Source organism: Pempheris klunzingeri, chromosome 8 (genome assembly GCF_042242105.1).
Source record: "Pempheris klunzingeri isolate RE-2024b chromosome 8, fPemKlu1.hap1, whole genome shotgun sequence".
Lineage (NCBI taxonomy): Eukaryota > Metazoa > Chordata > Actinopteri > Acropomatiformes > Pempheridae > Pempheris > Pempheris klunzingeri.
The window spans coordinates 8077510-8096483 of NC_092019.1; the positions used below are offsets into that span (position 1 = coordinate 8077510).

Sequence of the window (18974 nt, forward strand, 5' to 3'; positions counted from 1 at the left end):
TTGTTCAGTGTGGCCAGTCAGGAGGCTATATCAAGCAGAACAGACACCCATCTGATTTTGTTCCAAGAAGACAGGCAAAAGTACACTGTCGTCATTAATATAACACTGATTCTTTCAGAACGGGCCCTCCGAAGGCCAGTCACAAGCCTAGCATGGGTTTCTTACAGTACAATAGGCACCCTTAGAGGCTTATCATCCCCGTCATCTTCATCATTATAATAATCATCGGCACTATGATGCGGCTCAGTCATCAGTTACAAGTATGACACCAGTGACTCTTTTTCTCTTAAAACTTCCCTCAACATAAAAGCAGGCCTGTTGCAGAACACAAAATATGTACTCACAGTGAGACAAGGACGTTTTGAATCTCACCTCTGCATGCATGAGTTATAAGCAAACAAAAAAAATCCTCTTACACTTGGTTAGGATACGATATGGCTGTGATTGCTTTAATTAGCTGCAAAGCAAATGCTACAGAGTTAAGTTTTGTACATGCTGAGGGTGGTACACCACCATGATAAATGAACACACAACCACAAATGCAAGACTGTTAACAACTGCTTTGGGGTTTATTTTACAATTGAGAAAGAAATGAAACAAACTAATCGGTGCTAAAAATTTTTTTTACAATATTGTCGATAAAACATTGAAATGTATAGTCATTGTGCATCGCTTATTTATTTTCCACACCATTTCATGCATCAAATTGGATGCAAGTATAATTAAAATCATTTCTGTAAACCAAGCCAAAGAAGCTAAATTTGTATTTTCTTTAAAAAAGGACATTTTGTAGCTCTACAGCATATATCTATGTACACCATCTGTTTTTATTTTTTATCATTTTTGTATATAAAATGACAATATAAAAGTTAGAGAATGCACACACCTTAAGATACAAAGAATGTTGAGCCGTTTCAAATGGTAGGATATGTCTTATGGATTACTGACATTTCACTGATAATCATTTACATGTAACGGACTGTTCTCTTTACAGTTGAATAAAGCGACACAATTTAGAAAGAGAGAGTTGTAACAAACCATACAACTGGAAAATTGCTATAAGGTGATACTTCACAACAAGGAAAAGTTTTTTGAGCAAACTTGCATACTGACGGCCATTCATTTTCACTGATTGACTCGTAACCAGAAGCAGCATTTCAGTTTTTCCAAATGTTCACGTGATCTTTTTTCTAATACACTGACAGATTTGTGAGCAGGCCATTCATCATCAAAAACATTGCAGTGACAGGAACCCAAAAAGGAGAAGGGGAGAAATGATAATCCTTTATCTTTTAAAATCAGTCTAATTTTGACAAATGCAAGATATTTCAAAACATGTTCTCTTTACAAATTCAAAATTCAACTGTCTAAGGTGCTACTTCAGTCTTTCGGGGTATTCTTTCATTCTTTTGGTGTATACATTTAATTTTCACCTTCTTCATATCAAGTATTATACAGTTTTCTCTTCCACCAATTCTTTTTCCACTCACCACTTTTACCATTGAAGCAGTAGTTGTATTTTTGCCATGAAAAGATTAAAATCTTGTGTTTAACCTTGATTCACTAAAATACATGCACAGATCAGACAAATAGCATATAAATATATTACAAAATAAGTGTAAAAAAGCTTGGCAAAACAAAAACAAATCAACATGAAAAGACATGGTCCAGTCAGGCAGTTATCACAACAAAAAATAATAAGACCGATTTTTTTCTGGCGGCTCAGTTCGGCCCAGTGCAGTAACTGTGAACAATGTCATTTTAGTGCAATGAAATTCTAATCAGTTCCACAGCTGTCAGTCTCTACCCTTGGCTCGAGACCCCTCTTAAACCTTCTCCATCTTGTCTAGCTTCTCCAGTTTCTCCAAAGCAGTGACAAACACCAGGTGGTCCTCTGGAGACTTGCCGTGGGTCTTGCTGAGGTGCAGTTTGACTGCGTGTTTGCTGACGAATGTCCGATTGCAAAGTCTGCACTGGTACACAGAGCCTGTGTCGTCCTCTGGCGTGGTCAAGGCTGACAGGGGGCTGCCGAATGTCATTTTGTCTGTGATCACCTTTGAGGCAGCCTGCTGCTCCCGTAGGTGTTCAGCTGACAGTTTGGACAGGTCCTTCAAGCTGAAGCCCAGGTGAGACTCCAGGTGGCCGATGTAGGAGGAGGGAGTCCTGAACTGGGAGGCACAGTCACCACAGAGGAACACAGGCTGGCACGAGTCCATGTTCTTGAGAAACTTGGTGCCCCCAGTCCGTCTCAGCTGGTACTTGACATTAGCCAGCCAGTGGGATATGGTGGTCATGGAGAGGCCTGTGAACTTACAGATGTGGACCCTTTCCTGGGGGCCCAGGTCAGTCATGGCATAGCGGCCCTCTGCGGTCTCCCTCAGGCTGGATGCAAACTGTGCCTGGAGGATGAGGAGGTGCTGGGGATTCCAGTTGGATTGCCTCCCTTTCCTCTTTTGCACAGGGGAGAGGTCCTCTAGGGCATCCTCAAATGCGCTGCCGTCAGCGTCCGACTTCTCTGAGATGGAGGAGGGAGTTGAAGATTTGGGCGTCAGTCTTCCAGTGAGGTTTTTTACCATATCAGAAATGTCCATCAGAGCATTCTCCCTCAGAGGAGAGGACACTGAGTCAGGAAGGGATATGAGGGGTTTATTACCATTTACACCATTGTTTGTCAAGAGCGCACTGCTGCTGTTATTGTTATTGTTGCTGTTATTGGTGGACTTATTTTTACTCAGGTCTATGGGCTGGTCATTGTTTTCATACAGCTGATAGTGGTTGGTGGGCTCAGCTGGCTTGCCCTGAGGAGTTGGGTTGAAAGTTGGCTTATCCATCATGCTGTTGCTGATTTTGTAAAGCATAGATAGTGGGTCTGCAGCAGGGCTTACTGGTTTAGAGGCCTTACCCAGGTGTGTGTTCATGATTGACTGGAGTGCACTGAGAGGGTTGATGAAAGGACTTTCTGGTGAGTGATCGGTGATGATGCCAAAATTGTTGCCATTAGTTACTGGGGATTGGCAGGCCTCAGAGCCATTCTTTGCATGGTTGTTGTGGCCATCTACTAGGCTCTCTTTAGGCTCCTTCTTGCACATGTGCTCTGAATCTACACTACCTGGGCTGCTACTTCTCATACCAGACGGTTTACCTACAGTAAGGTCATTTGGAGATGCTAATTGCTCTCTCTGCTCTCTCAGTGCAGGAGAGGGTGATTTTACTAACGACGGGGGCCGGCATCGTTCCAGGCTCACCATCTTCTCCTCCTTTTCTTTCTTTACGGTGGCAGCTTTCCCTGTCACTTTCTCCACAAGCTCCTCCATGGCAGTGACATTGCTCCTGAGGGGGGTAGGGGAGGAAGGGCTCCGAGGTGAGTGGATGACTGTGTTGGGGTCACCCGCCAGGCCTCGTAGCCCACTGTTGAACATTGGCTGCATTTGGACACTCTGGATCATTGGGGGTAGAATAGTGTTGGAGCTCTTCATGGCCCCTTGCAGTTGGTAAGCTGCATGAATGCTAGGATAGCCACCCCATGTGGGTGTGCCTGTCTGGGCCTTGCTGATGGCACTGGATACTGTGTTCTCAAGGGATTTAAGAATATCTAAACCCTCTTTTGGTGCCTCCTCCAAATCTTCTTCTCTAAGATATTTATATGATGTGGCGTCAGTCTCAGATTTCTCACCTGAGTCATCTTTCTCCTCCTTAATTTTTTTCTCAAGTGGCTCACCACCTTCAACCTTTTCATCCTCTACTCCTTCCCGCTTTTCCTCTGAGCCAGAGGAGAGAGCAGGGGACACTGGCTGGGACTTAACACTAGCGGGAACAGGGAGTCTGGTGGTGGTTGGTGGCAGTGGGATAGACTGAATCTTCTCTTCTACCACTGGATCAAAAACCAGCTGTTTGCCCTTTTTGGATGCGGAATTTGTAACCTTCAAAAAGTGACCTGTAACCATCATGTGGGCAGTCAGTTGTTGCAATGTATCATGCGAGCTTCCACACTCCATACATTTGAGGATCTGGGCTTTACGAGCTTCAAACTGCCATGTGTAGCTGGCACCATTCTGGTAACCATAGCGGTTGTTTGGAGTAACATAGGGGTTTGCTGCAGCTTTTGTATCTTTGCCAACATCACCAAGGGATACAGTGCCACCACCACTACTAGCATGGAGAGAGTCTGGGGAGCATGGCGAGACTATAGCATCTTGGATAGCTCGTTTTTTAGCTGAAGAGGGCATTAGTTTCGTGGCCAAGGCTGGCACTGGTTCTTTGAGAGGCACTTTCTGGTAATGCTTGGTCTTGATCATATGAACACTGAGATCTTGCAGAGACTCGAATGAGTGGCCACAGTACATGCACTTCAGCACCTTTTGGGCATCCTCTTTACCCTCCATCTCCATCAGGGAGCGCTTGCGTGGCTTGGACCAGCGCTTTCCCTGCTCCTCCTCTTTGTCCTTGTTGTCATCTCGATAATGGCCAGTCTCATTCATGTGGACTGTCAAACCCACCAGTGTGTCATAGGCAGCACTGCAGTCTTTGCAACGAAACTTGCTTGCACCAGTAAAAACAGAGCCATACAGCTTGTTGTTCTGCCGGTAGAGCTGCACTGTGCTGAAGAGGCTGGGCTCTGGTAAAAGATGGTAGGGGGTTTGCTGAAGAGTTTTGGCAAGTGCTGCCTGGTGCCAGTCATAGGCTACACCACTACCATTACTGGCCCCACCACTGCTGTTCCCACTGCTGCTGGTTGCACTGTGGCTGCTAACAGAGCAAGCTGCTGTTCCATTAGTATTGCCACTTGTGCTGCCTGCGTGGTTAACAGTGGCGCTGGAGCTCCTGCCATTATGGTGACTACTAGCCATGTTGACCCCACTGCTCTTGTTTGTGGTTGTAGTGATGGAGGCAGAGGCAGTAGAGGCAGGCTCTGGAGTGGTGAGGGCACTGTTGACACTGCCAGCTGCAGCGGGCTTAGATTTCATGATGTCCATTGTAATACTGGACCAAGAGGCATCTGAGATGAGGTTTGCATAGACGGCTTTCATCTGTGCCAGGCTATCCTGGAAAGAGAGGCCGTTGTTGGGGCGGAAGGGCAAAGCTGTGCCTTCCCTCTCCTGACCGTCCCTGGAAGAGGTGCTCTTGAAGTCCGTAAGTCGGTCGCTGGCATCACTGAGTGGAGACCCGTATCCAGCGTCAGGGTTGGTGCCATTACTGAGTGGAGAGTCTCTGTAACTAGGTGGCTGGCCTCCATCCGCATCTTCCTCTTCCTCATTGCACAGGAACTCAGTGTCCTGGCCATCTAATGAGAGGCCGTCATCCTGCAGGTGCTCTTCCTCATCATGAGCGCCTGCCTTAAGCTCATCTTCGGGCATGTATGCTGGAGAGACAGAGAGCAAGAGAGAGTAGACAAAAAAGGGGAGGAAAAAGGAGAGGAAAAGAGGTCAGCTCAGTGAAATTAAACATTTACGGCACACTAACAGGACCACTGTCAAAATAACACGGAATGAATACTCAATGATGGGAAATGTAGGCTTTCATTCTCATCCAGTGTGAGCATGTGTATGTGACTGTATGCATGCATGCACGAGTTTGTGTATATTTTACACACATGTGGCTCTGAAAGCCAGTGGTGAAAAAAGCCTCCAAGGGAAAAATAAATCACTGAGCTTCTGACAGTTGTCCTTTTCCTTCCCAACTCCCTATTCCTCCACACATGCCTCATGTTCCCCAGGAAATGACTGACTGTTTGGCCTTGTTAGCCAGCTGCATGCTTGCATGTTCAACTCCCCCCTTTCTCTTTCTTTTTCTCTTCCCGAAGCTTTATTGCCTCTCACTCATCTAGTCCATGAAGTTCACCCCTCACATGTTCAGGTTATGCAACTGATCAGGGAGGGAAAAAAAACAAAGCACTAATTTGGAGATATTGAAGCTTTTCCTAATAACCTACTCTGATAAGCTGAAGGTTGTTTTCATTTGAGCTAATAAGTAGGAACTGGCAAGACAATGGTACTTGGATTGAGAATACCACAATGATTGTTGAAGGAAGGAGTCTGGGGCAGACAGTTCATGCATTCGTGAAAAAGCATTGCCATGGACGATGCTAACAAAAAGACAGATTAAAAAAGGAAAGGGAACACATGATCAAAGATTGAGGTGTGGAGAAATGGAATTTAAAACAAGACCTTTGTAAGAAGTAACAGGTTTACTAGTAAAATGTATAAAAGCAAATTAGAAAGAAGGCTAGCCTGTGTGTGTTTAGGTGTGTGTGTGTGTGTTTGTGTGCATGCGAGGAAAGACACAGTAAGCATCATAAGTAGGAGAGACAGGAGGTGGTTAGGGGGAGAACAAGTGAATGAAAAGAAAATGTAGGGGAGAAAGAAAAAGTGAGCAGGAGGTGGTGGGTTTGGTGGGCGGGGAGAGGGGCTGTAAGAGAAAAGGGAGAAAGAAGAGAAGGGTGAGGGAGGCAGGGAGACAGGAAAGACGGCCCCCTAGCTTCTTCCTTTATCTCCTTCCTGCATGGTGAGATGTGTGTCCTAGATGCCAGTATCAGTCTCTCCTGATGAAACAGATGTGCTGTCAGCTTCAAACGGCACGCTAACCTGTCATATCATAATCTAAGTGGACATAATACCTGATATATATACACTGGCACCATTTACTGCTGCCTGAGAGGAGATGGGTGGAGGAGGTGGGGGAGGTGAGCAGCTGCACCATCGGCTGTGAGGTGATGTGCACGTTTGTGCGTGTGAGTGCCTCAGTAAGTGCCTGTTTGCAAATGCGTTTTTGTCCGCATGCTCACCTTCCCATGGCTATGTGTGTACTTTACGCACTCTGCAGCTCATACATGTTTGCTCTTACAGTGCAAGCCTTAACCCCCCGACCATAATATTGCCTATAAGTCTGAGTTCACTGTATGCTACTGATACACCCTTCTCCAAATGAGCAACATACTCCCCTAACGCTTGACAGGATTTCAGTGAAATGAGAGCACTACAGGAGAACCTGGCTGCGCTTCAATCCCACTGACAGACTGAGACCGAGACAGTTTCTAAAACTCCTGAAAATCCCTAACACAGCAGATTAGCATTATGTGCTGTACTCTCTACAACACATCTGCAGAGTGTCTTCTGTTACAGTGCCTTCTCCCTCGCTAACCTGCTTCCAGAACAGGAGGCTATCAATACATCAGCCATTTAATATACAAAGCATCCTGCAGCACGGCTATCCATTCTTTACAAGCCCACACAAACAGGGCAAACATACAGTAGGAATTACCTATGTGAGTCACTTTCATTGGCTGCAGCCAAAAAGCAGCTAAACCCCAATAATTGGCAGTGCTTAATACACAGACACACACATTCACAAATAGACAGGCGGAATGAGAAGCAGCAGATCAGAAATATCCCTGGGTGAGTGACAAAACACAGACTGCGGCAGGGAGGGGCTTCGAACAATGAGCAGGTCGCCAGGGAACCCTTTGACGATCCCTGTCAATCAATGCCTGTCCTGCCATGTTGTCATGGAAACAACAAAGAGGGTGATATCAAAAGCACACAGACAAAAGACTGGCAGAGACAGACATCTGTAAAAATCACAGGCAGCAAGTGGACGGTTTTGCAAACCATAAATGTGCAATATTAGTGATGAAATGTGGTTAACATTAGTCTGAAATACATGATCTCTCCATCTGTTTTGAGATGCTGGATCTACTCTGACAGGATGCTAAAACCTGAAGCATGAGGAGGCAAATAGATTAAGAGCTAAATATCAGCTCTATCTGTTCAATCACTGCAACTTGAAGATGTGTGATTCTGACTGGTGACCAGATTAAGCTGCCTGTCTTGTCCTGGATGCACATATGCAGAGCAACACCAGCAAGGGGCGGGCTTGGGAAGGGGCAGGGCTGGCGTGCCGTCCCTGGCGGTTTGCTTTGCCGAGTGGGTGATGGCTGTGAGCAGGGCCATCTGCACGGGCGCCAAAGCGCCTGTCACTTTTGCTCTGGGACGTGCCGCCATCAAGGAGACAGGCGGCAGCGTGGCCAGGATAGTACTGCAGACTCACTGTCAGAAGCAGCAGTGATCAAGCCCGCCACCAGCCACGCCAGATCACCAACAACACACACCAAGGAAGTAAGAATTAGCATCCCAGTGTATCACGGATCTCCCAATACCTACACATATGATTAATATGTTGTTAATAAGTACCAAAAAGTTTTTGTAGCAGCCTCTTTGGATTTTATAATGGCCTTTCAAAATGCATATTGCACAAATGGATTGATATAAACACTTTATAGTGCTGTAAAGGAGGTGTTGTCAAAGGTTTTCATGTCTCAGGCTACCAAATATAGTTTTGATTTGTTATTTGATTAGACAAGTGTGTGTTTTGTTCTCACCTATTTTATTTACTCTTATTTAAATGAGAGTGTTCCTGAAGGACTACAACAGCTTAAGTACCCATGAACAATCCTCAATATGCATTGTTACAGATTTTGCATTTGCAATCCGTGATCAGGTTTGTGCATTTAAAATTAGTTCTCAGAGTCCTTTTGTGCAGAACACCCAGACATTTTGATATGGTGTTTTTCTGATGAAAAGACTGTGGTGAACGCCCTCTAGCCTGCCTCAACACAACACTGGGCCTCCCAACATGATCGACCTAAGTACAGATCATCTCTAAAACATTCTCTCTCACACACAGCTTGACTTTGTGTACGACTTGATTTTTGTAAATGATACCAAATGAAATACAACCAGCAGACACGTCAGCATTTTGGCAGGGAGTAAAGCAGAAACATATCACTCCTTTTCAAAACTTTGCTATCTCTCTCCGCCCTGCCCATTTTTTGCCTTCTCCCTTTTCTTTGCTGAGAGTCTGCTGGTTGTTAAATCAATAAAACTCTCTGTCAGGCTCGCGGAGCTTCACCATTTGGCCGCTGTCAAAGCCAAACAAACCAGATAAGAAAGGCAGAAAGGCGATGAAACAAGAGAGAGAGAGAGAGAGGGAGAGAGGGAGGAAAAAGATGGGGATGAAACCAGTCAGCTTCCCCTAACCACCACCAGCCCCATTTCTCCAACACCCCTCTTTCTATTTATTTACACACATTTCTTTATTTATTTGATGTGAGTTTGGGAAGAGGGGGCAATCACGGCAGTCATTTGCGGCACTAATGTCCAATCACGGGTCCCTTCACTCATGTGATTTAGGCAGTGCAGGAGTGGGTTTGCAGCAGAGAATGGTGGGAGGGTATGTGGTGGGTGGGGGGGGCAGAGGCCGTTTAGGCCGGGTCCTAATAGGAAACTGGCAGTCTTATTCCTTCCCCAGATTCTGTTTGTCACCCTGCTCTCCATTACGTGCCTCTCAACCCTGATGGCTTTAGACAGGAGCTGATCAAAAAGCCATCGCTTGACCTACACGCCGTGGCAGAACGAGACTCGCGCCCTGCACAGGCAGAGGGGGAGAGAGGGAGATGAGATAGAAGAGAGGAGGAGGAGGAGGGGTGTATGTCAGTGTATGTGTAGAGAGGGGAAAGAGTGCGGTGGTGAGGAGGGAGGATGGAGGTGGGAGGAGGAGGGAGGAGGGGGGTGATAGCTCTCGGACCGGGACAAGAGGGCTGTAAATAAAATGACATTATTATTTCCTCTGTCCCGTCATGTAGAAAAGCCAATTATGGTAATGCTCCTGCCGGCGTGTCAGAGGGAATGCTGGGATGTGCTTCCCGTGAAGCGGCTAACATGAGAGCAATGCCCTGATCAGGAACACAGGCCTCAGTTTGACAAGAGACTGTACAGATAGGGAGAAGAAGAGAGAGATAGAGACAGAGAGAGAGAGAGAGCGAGAGAGGGAGAAGCAAGAGAGAGAAAGAGATATTAGGCTAACAACAAAGCTGCATCTGCGCCTTGTTTTCTTAATGGATAAATACTGAGCTATCTGCAGGAGGAAAGATTATTTTTTTCTAAATCGACCCATCACACCAAAATTAAGTTTGGGGTTGTAGGGTCAGAAGGGGTGTGACGTTTACTTGATATCATCCTGATCACATTTAACTCTCTCTGTAACACTCGTGTATTTAAAACAATTTAGTCCTATTGAGTAGAAATCCCTTTATATTTTGTGAAAATTCACCAGCACCAGCTGGAGGCGTGTCGTACAGAATCTTATTTAGTGCAGCTTCATGATGCGAAAATGATTGAGAAGCCCTAACCTAAGAAAAGCTAAATACCTGAAAAGTTCAGGAGTTCATGAATTATACTCTGTCGCACCTCAAAATTTGACGAGATGAATTATGCAAAGATGACGGTGAAAGAGCCGGATATTGAGGGTGAAGGCGATCATTTACTTTAGAAGCTAATTCGTTCTCATCTCATCTCAGGCATCTCCCGGTATCCCGTTCTTAAAATTCCTTCTATGCTTGATGGGGGGGGGTCTCCTTAAAATAATTCCTCAGCTACCTCTCTCCTTTCACTTCCTTCCACTTACCCCTCTTTCTCTTTCTCTCCCACCCTCATCCTCCTCCTCCTCCTCCTCCTCCTCTTCTTTCTCCAGCCTTGCTCACATCTCCACATGGGCCCCTCCCAAGCGGAATAATGGGAGCATATGGCCTAGGCAGCACCTACAGGGCCTTAAATAACTGCAGCAGCATTCCAGCTCGCTGTACCAATTTATCTCTCACCCCCCTCTCCACCCCATTTCAAAACACTTCTAGCCTGAGTTGAGCTCAGCAGACAGTGGCGGATGGGACATGTTCTTCAGACACATAGCTACATGATGGACTGATGTAGAAAGTAGCATGAATGTGAATAAGTGCTGTGCAAACAGGATTAGTGGTGAAATTCTGTATTATTGGCAGATATTCAGTGACTCAACCACCAGCCTTCCTGGTGGTCGTTTGCGTTGGTGGCTCCATGCAAACACTTCAAGTCATGTTGATTTACAGTAGGCCAGTAGCATTATGTAAAGTGCAGTGCGATAATTTCTTAGAGAGCAGTTTGTTAGTGTGTTTTGCCCAGCATGCAGGATGGCAATGTTGGACTTCCTGCCACTCTATCCCCCAAAAACTTTAAGAGGACATCTTCCTGGCCTTTGGGAGACTGTTCTGTTACCACAGGGATTCAGGTCAAGTCAGCTTTATTTATATAGCGCCAGATCACAACAAAAGTTTTCACTTGATACTTGGCATAAAGAGCAGGTCAAGATACTTTTTAATTTATGAACACAATATTCCTGCATTAGCAAGAAATTGGTGAAAGGTAAAACTCCCCTGTAACGTGAACAGAGTCTGACTGAGAGAGAGAGAGAGACAGGCAGACAGAGAGAGAGAGAGAGAGAGAGAAAGATGCACAAAGGTTCAGGTTCAATGTCTTCAGCAGCTAATGCCGTCAATGTTTTGGGTAAGGTATTGATCATTGATTTGCCCATGCTACAAGGCACTGAATAAAATTGTCAGCTAAATTCCAGCACTGTATCTATAGATTGATGTTCAGCTGACTAAATGATTGTTTTGTAAAGTATGGTGAGGTCAGAGGTCAGACAGGTAGACAGTGTTAAACTGGTACAGGTCATGCTCTCATGTAAATAAGCCAATATGTCCCACGGACATCCTTCTATCTGACCTCCACACAATGATATATGGATTGATGGGAGGCCTGTGTGGGGGTATTTGCGCATATGACTGTGTACGGGCAGGTGTAAGATCCAAGAGGCATGTGGGCAGGTTTGAATTTGTGTGTGTGTGTGTTTGTGTGTGTGTGTATGTGTGTGTGGGTAAGTGAGAGAGAGTGAGTGTGAAAGGTGCTGCTGTTTTATTTATAGAGCAAGCGCTATTTATACCCAACTCAAAGATCAGTTCAGAGAAGCAGCTTGTGGGCCACAGCCAAGATCACTCTCCATTACTGTGCATGCACAAAACCAACACACACACACACACACACACACGCTTAGACGAAGCTAAGGCTGGAAGCACTATCGTCTCCGCTTTTTACACATGCATGCAGTAACAACACAGGGAGACATTTACAGTATATCCAGCCGTGTTAGGTGGTGAAGGGGTGGATGAGGGTGGGGGGAGGGAGTGGGGGGGGGGCCCGCACTGACTGACTGAGTGTTCTTCATGGAGTACAGCAGGCTTTAACATGCTGGGGGATCAATACAGTGAACCAGCACCAATCGATTGCAATTCATCTGGCTTTTTTTTTTTTTTTTCAATTTCATTCTCACCCACTCAGACTCTGCATTGAGCTGCTGCTGCTGTCCTGCGAGGCAACACATAAATAAACATACACACATATGCATACACATGAACATATAAACACAATAACACAGACACACACCTGAGTGGCTGGAACGATTGCGCTCTCCATGCAAACGCAGGTTCAATAAACCCGTATGGAATTTATTTATTTTTATTGAGCATATCAGCCCATCCTGGTCTTCTCTGCATAACAAGGCCTGTATAATTAAACCATAAATTTCAGTGCGCTCCTTTAATTACCACAGACAATGTCAGGAGGCAGCAGAGTAAACAAATGGCTTTGAAGTGAGCAAGAAAAAAATGCTTCAACACAGCAATAGAGAAGCTGTTCATTTTGGTGGTATGTTGTTGCACTTGAAAAGGATGAAATGTTCAAAAGAGTGTACGTGCATGGGGAGTACAGTATGTATTTTTTCCCTCCTGCCTTTTCTAAGAATGCTTTTGAGGGATGCAGGTTTGCTGCAGAGTGAAGGGAGGAATAATCAGTGTAAGTGTATCACTGCAAGCATGACGATGTGCAAATGTGTATATTTGGATGAGCATGACACGACTGCGACAACTAATAAAGTATGTTAGGAAGTGTGTGTGTGTGTTTAAGCATTTGTTCTTCCTGAACAAACAGAAGGTACAGGGGCTGCGTTTGTTTTTGTATGTAATTTATTGGCCAGGGTTTCTTGTCCCTCTTGACCATGACTGCAGACCGTACTGTGTGTCTTATACACTATATATGTGCTTGTGTGTGTGTGTGTGTGTGTATTGTGTTCATCTCCGTGTGTGTATGCACGCTTTAGGTCAATGTCAACACACAGACCTGCTTCCCAGCAGCTTAGCTAATTACACAAGAGCCCTGAAGGCCACTTAGAACAGGTTAGCTAATTAACAAACAGGCTGATTGCAGATTAATTGAGAGGTGTTCCTAATCTTCACCCCTAAACGCAATGACAAATGCTAACTGGCGCTAATTAGGCCGGTATGGAGAGCCGAGAGTGGAGGTTGTATTTACAGTCACCACGGCTCATAAGGACGTGTGGCTTATATCCAGCTGCTTTTTACAGATCTGCCAACAGGTTAAGCAAATAAAACTTTAGTAAAGCTACTCGGACAGCTTCTTTTACAGCCTTTCAGTCTACGTATGTATTTTGTAATTGCATTTTTAACTACTTTGTGAATTCGGTCTTTGATATCATTACAATTTCTATTATTAGCAATTTTGGTAGTAAAAAGTAGAGAATTATTTTATGTATTGCTTGCAATTTTCACTATTTAGGTTATTATATTTGTTGTCTTTCACTTTAGTTTATACTGTCTTATGTTAACATAATCATCATCATGATTGCTTGTACTGTAATTACTATTATAGCGTCCTCTCATTTTGGGCACCAAGCGTTATACCACAATGGCAGTAAACACTTTCAGCACTCTGTCTGCCTAAGCTCCAAGTCACCATGATGATAATGTTCTGCACTTCCTTTGAAAACTCCCTCTCTTATGTCCACCGAACCCAGCGTTAAGACTATAATGTTCGCAGTTGACCTTTCAATGTGTGTGTGTGGGAAGGATTTGGATGCATTCATGTCTGCTCCAACATGAATGGTGTGCGTAGATCATGAAACCTGAAACGGCCTCAACACAATGGGTTACGGTGGATTACAGCGGTAAAATGAAGAGAAATAGGCCCCTCAGCGGGGATCTGAACCAACACCCATCTGTGGGGTGATCACCTGCCAATTGCACCACCCCCCACCCCCATACACACACACACACACACACACACACACACACACACACACACACACCTATACACGTATACACACACACTCAATCTTGTAATTTTCACAGCCACTAAAACTACTCCCCAAGGTCTGACTTCTTCCAACTTCCATCTGCCTGGATAAATTTATCACACAGCTCCCCTGTCTATCACGCACACACCTGTGCCTTTTAAGCTGCCCACTCCCCAAACACACACGCGCACACACACACACACACACACACACACACACCTGGCCTCCTACCTCTGACCCCACCCTCACCCAAGTCTCTCTCCCACCTATAATCCCTCTCTCCATCCATCGACTCCTTCGCTTCCTTCTGTCTTTTCCACCACCTGCACTTTTAAATCCCCACATCAGGATGGGCCACTTCACCTGAACACACACTCACAATGCCAATAAATACACATGCAAGCACATACTCGTTACCACATGCAAGCACCCTCACCCACATCCCAGGAAGCACACACGAACATACACAAGTATGTACAAACACACAAACACACACACATGCACTGTCCCTGACAAGACAACAGCCAGCAGCAGCTGCTTCCATCTCCTAGCAACGGCCAGCCTGATAGATGACCCAACGATGGATAATTACCGTAAATCACCACAGCTCACACACTAAAGGAGAGAGAGGGGCGAGAGAGCTTGACTGAGAAAGAGAGAAAGACTAAGAAAGAGTGAGAGAGAGAAAGAGAGAGAGAGCAGGGACTGAAAGGGATCAGAAGTAGAGGGCTGGGACTGGTCATGTGTGCACTAATGCACCTTGATGAGCTCAAATTCATCTGCCTTTTAAAGAGCACACACACACACACAATATACAAATGCCGACTCTCATGTACCGACACACACACACACACACACACACACTAAGAATTCATACACTCTAGCACACAAAAATAAACCTGTCTCTATGCATGAACAGTCATTAAAATACACACAATCTGCATATATACGTAAATGTGCCTGTACACTTTGTCGTGTACACAACACACAGGCACTCTAAAAGATACACGCTGGCAGTATTGTCGCTGTAATCTGAAACCGCAGGCTCCGCCTCCCTACAGTGGCGCTTGTCTGTCACAGATTCACCTCTTTTACACAGAGGCGCCAATCAAAGGCCAAACGGTGCTGTAGGGTGGGTCTAAACACTACTGTGTAGGGCAGGGCATATGGTACACTGACAAGATGTGAACACGCAACTGATCCCCTACAAAATATTATAGATTTTTGGTCAGTGTAATAAATCTTTAATTTTAGATGTTAAACAACGAGCTGCACCTGAAAGTTCCTCTGAATATATTTCTTTTTTTACATGAAAATGAATTTATAACAACTAGTCCATAATTCTTCAACTCTCTAGTGACGATGATAAAACACATTTGCATAAAGTCATACCCGACTCGCATGCAGTCTGTATTCCATGCACTCTAAATTTAGCAACATGACAAACTACCTCCAGAAGTTTTAAATAATTGCACTCTGGACAAAGTTTACTCCAAATTATCAACAGATCTTCGATATGCACACGCAGCTGCTCCATTTACTTCCCCTTCATTTTCTGCTCTCCCAGACATGCAATCTGTCCTTCTCTTTCCCTTCTTTCTCTCCTCACTCCCCCTCCCTCTTCCCTCCCTCCCTCCCTGTGCGAGTCCTGGCTGCTGCAGACATTTGATCTGGCTGCCTTGTGATAGATTGACAGGTAATGAGGAGGTTGAAGGGGCGTTGGAGACAGGAGCAGGTGTTCAGCACAGTCTTTTTGGCCAGCGCTAAGCTGCCATGTCCTTCACTGCTGCACCGCACCACTCCGCTTCCTCCCTCTCTCACTCATTCTTTCCCTTCTTCTTTCCTTCCTTCTTTCCACCATCCCCCTTTTCTCTTCCTGAGAGAAGAGGACTATGCAATCCATCACGCGGTGACACGGTCGGACATAGACTGTCTTTATATGGGGAAAAACGCATAGGCCATGGAAATAAATAGAGAAACGAACATCCAGTCCCACGCTGGCAGCAGCAAACTAGGCCTCGGACTGATCAGTCAAACTGTGTCGAGGAGAGGATGAGACTGATTTGGAGCATCCTGTGTAGAGGAGACCAATATAGGTTTTTTTAGATGCGGATACTAGTACTGATATGACTTCTACCATACTAAGAAGATTTCACTATTATGTTTTTCCCCTCAAAATTTACTCTTGTGAGGTTAGAAAAGCCTCTGAAATAGAATTTCAACCACCAAACAATTGCAAAGGTCTCTTGAAAGACATTCTGAAGCAGCTCCACGAGGCATCGAATGCAGATTTCACTGCAGAATTTACACACTTGGTGAGTGAGTTGGTGAGTTAATCCTCCCATACTACACTTTGTAATGTTTTCATTTCAGGGACTGACCAGAAAATACAACTAACACATTCACATTCACCTGCTGTAGTCAGGCAGAAATCGTCACTGCATTTTATCAGAGGTGGGCAGCCTTGTACAGCAAGAAGCCAGTGTTGTAGGAAACATACAGTATATCAGTCTGAAGCTACACCTATCTGAGTCACTCTACACTTTGACCTGTTTCCGTCCTGCTGACACAGCGAAGCACCGCTGTGCATCATGCCTCACAAACTAAGGAGGAGGAAAGAGAGAGGAGGGTGATGAGTGGGAAGACAGGAAAATAACTGGGGAGAAGTAAGGACGTGCTGAAGCAAAAGATATGCTGCCACTGGATATGAGTGTTTTTGAATGTGCAGAAAGATTATTCACTTTGGTTCTGAGTCGAATTGTTTCTTAGCTGCATTTAGGTTTTTTTGTTTTAGTTACATTCCACAAGTAAAAATGTCAAGGAAAGTGTAATATATCAAAACTAACAAACATCACAAAATCACATGGAAATTAATTTCCTACATTGGTTAGGAATGTAGTTTTCTGAGGTTTAACTCAACCTTAACCTGTAATTCACGGCAGGTTTAACCTAAAATGACTGCAGTTGGCTTGAATCACATGACTGATTTCGCCTGTACTGGAAAACTTTCTCTTGGTCTCGTTTCTGTGTAACATATGGCCAAGGCCTGAGGTGGAAACCAACGGCTCTGCTAAAGCTACTGCTGTAGCTTTGAAAACACCTTAAATGCAGTGAGGGTGGAGCTTGTATGGTCGTCATAGGAGCCAGCGGACAGAGACAGTGGGGGGAAAACAAGACTTGAGCCTATAAATCCACCCCTTCAGTTTATTACCCAACATTAAAGGACATGTCACCCTCCTAAATCAGCAGGCCGAGAGGAGACAGCAGGGCTAAAACAGGGAACATTTGCATGTTTCCAACATTCCTGAGAGGTGAACAAACAGCTCGGCCACCTTCCTTCAGTTATATGATCATCATAGTTCAAACAATTTGAGATTACGCACTACATGATGGATGTCATCAGTTTGGATATGAAGAGAAATGTATGCGTCCTGTGATCTAGGTTGTGTTTTTAATCAGCATTTTCTTACAAATACGTTTAAACATTCAAATTCAGCACCTGGTCAGACGTCTGACCAGCTTTCTTACTTATTCGCAGCTACAAAAACAGCATCACCTGGACAGTCTTACAGACAGTTTAATTATTTAAAATAACTTCAGATAAGAGTGTGTAGAATTAAAGAGGAAGCCACCAAGCTTAAAATTAGCCTTTCCCAATTGTCACCCTACTCAAAGAGAACCTGTTTTCTGAAAAAAAAAAAAGAGTCATTGACGTGCAATCACATTCAAACACACTCGCCTGTCAGTTTATAACTCTCCTACTCTCAAACACACATACACACACAGAGATACATGCAGTGACACACTCACACACACACACACACACACACACACACACAGACAGACCAAACGTCGTCCAACACACAAATAGACACCCACACATACACACTTTTTAAGCCCTCGCCTGGCATCAGCTGTCACACAACCTGTCTCGGAGAACTAAGCAGAGACAGACGCTGTCAACTTAGAGTGCCTCAAATGCCCACATCCAGCCAGGCAGAGGAGAAATCAAGCCTGTCTCCCAGTATAATTTGCGCTAATCCTTCATGGGAGATAGTAAAGTCTATGGCATATCTGCCTAATAGCATCAGTCACCGGCAGGTTCTAATCTCATATTTAGACCCATTTCCATCACGGACTGACGACAAAAGCACCAGCACAAAGTGTGATTACCTTCTTATTTTTTACATTTCTGCATGACTTGACTCCTGATAATGGTGGGGGGGATTTTAAAAACATGAGAAGCAAAAACTTTGAGGTTCTTTTCTTAGTGGAGGAAGAAGAAAGTCATTTCAGGCAACTACGGAAGACAGGTAGACAGAAAAAAAAATGGAGTAAAGTAAGTGGCGGACTGTATCAGGAGAGAAAAAGTGGAGGTAAAGCGAGTGAAAACCTTTCAGTCAAGAGCCTGCACACACTCGCTCACATTCACATTTACACATCCTCATGCACACACACTCTCATACACACTCTCCTTTTGAAAGCGTTTACAACCTGTGGTGTTTGTCCTGCTCTGCTGGCTGCTTTACCACGTGCATTTGAATGCCGAGTGGAGTGCATCCCTCTCTTTCAGACAGCGCCATAAAAGACGACACACACAATGAGGGCTCTTTTCAGCCGAGTGGGGCTGCCTGGGGGTAGGGAAGCACCTCCAAAACCGCCATGGCACTTCAACTCTGAGGGCACAATGAGGTGCTGAGCCTTGATGAATAATAAGAGATTATTCATAAAGATGACAAACAGAACAGAAACAAACTATACAAAGTGCTGGGATGAAAAGTCCTTTAGTTGCAGCTTTCCCTCTACAGAGTGTGCGTTGTCTGTGTGTGAGTGTGTGTCTCCAAGAGTGACCTGGCGAAAGCAGGAAGACAAAAAGAAGGGGAGGGAGCACAAGGATCCTAATGAAGCCGTAAATCAGAGTCCGATGAGAACAGACTCTGAAGGAGGATCACATCACCGGA

The 18974-nt window shown here is 44.9% G+C and overlaps 1 protein-coding gene across 2 annotated transcripts in view; it reads right to left on the reverse strand.

Annotated features, from left to right (window-relative positions):
• Positions 1–526: 526 nt before the first annotated feature.
• LOC139204952 (teashirt homolog 1-like) overlaps positions 527–18974 on the reverse strand; it is a 35603-nt gene continuing 17155 nt past the window's right edge. For both annotated transcript variants that reach the window (XM_070834992.1, XM_070834991.1), the window contains exon 3: positions 527–5359. In XM_070834992.1, the coding sequence (XP_070691093.1) occupies positions 1827–5359 (3533 nt within the window). In that variant the 3' untranslated portion in view covers positions 527–1826. The remainder of the gene's footprint in view (positions 5360–18974) is intronic.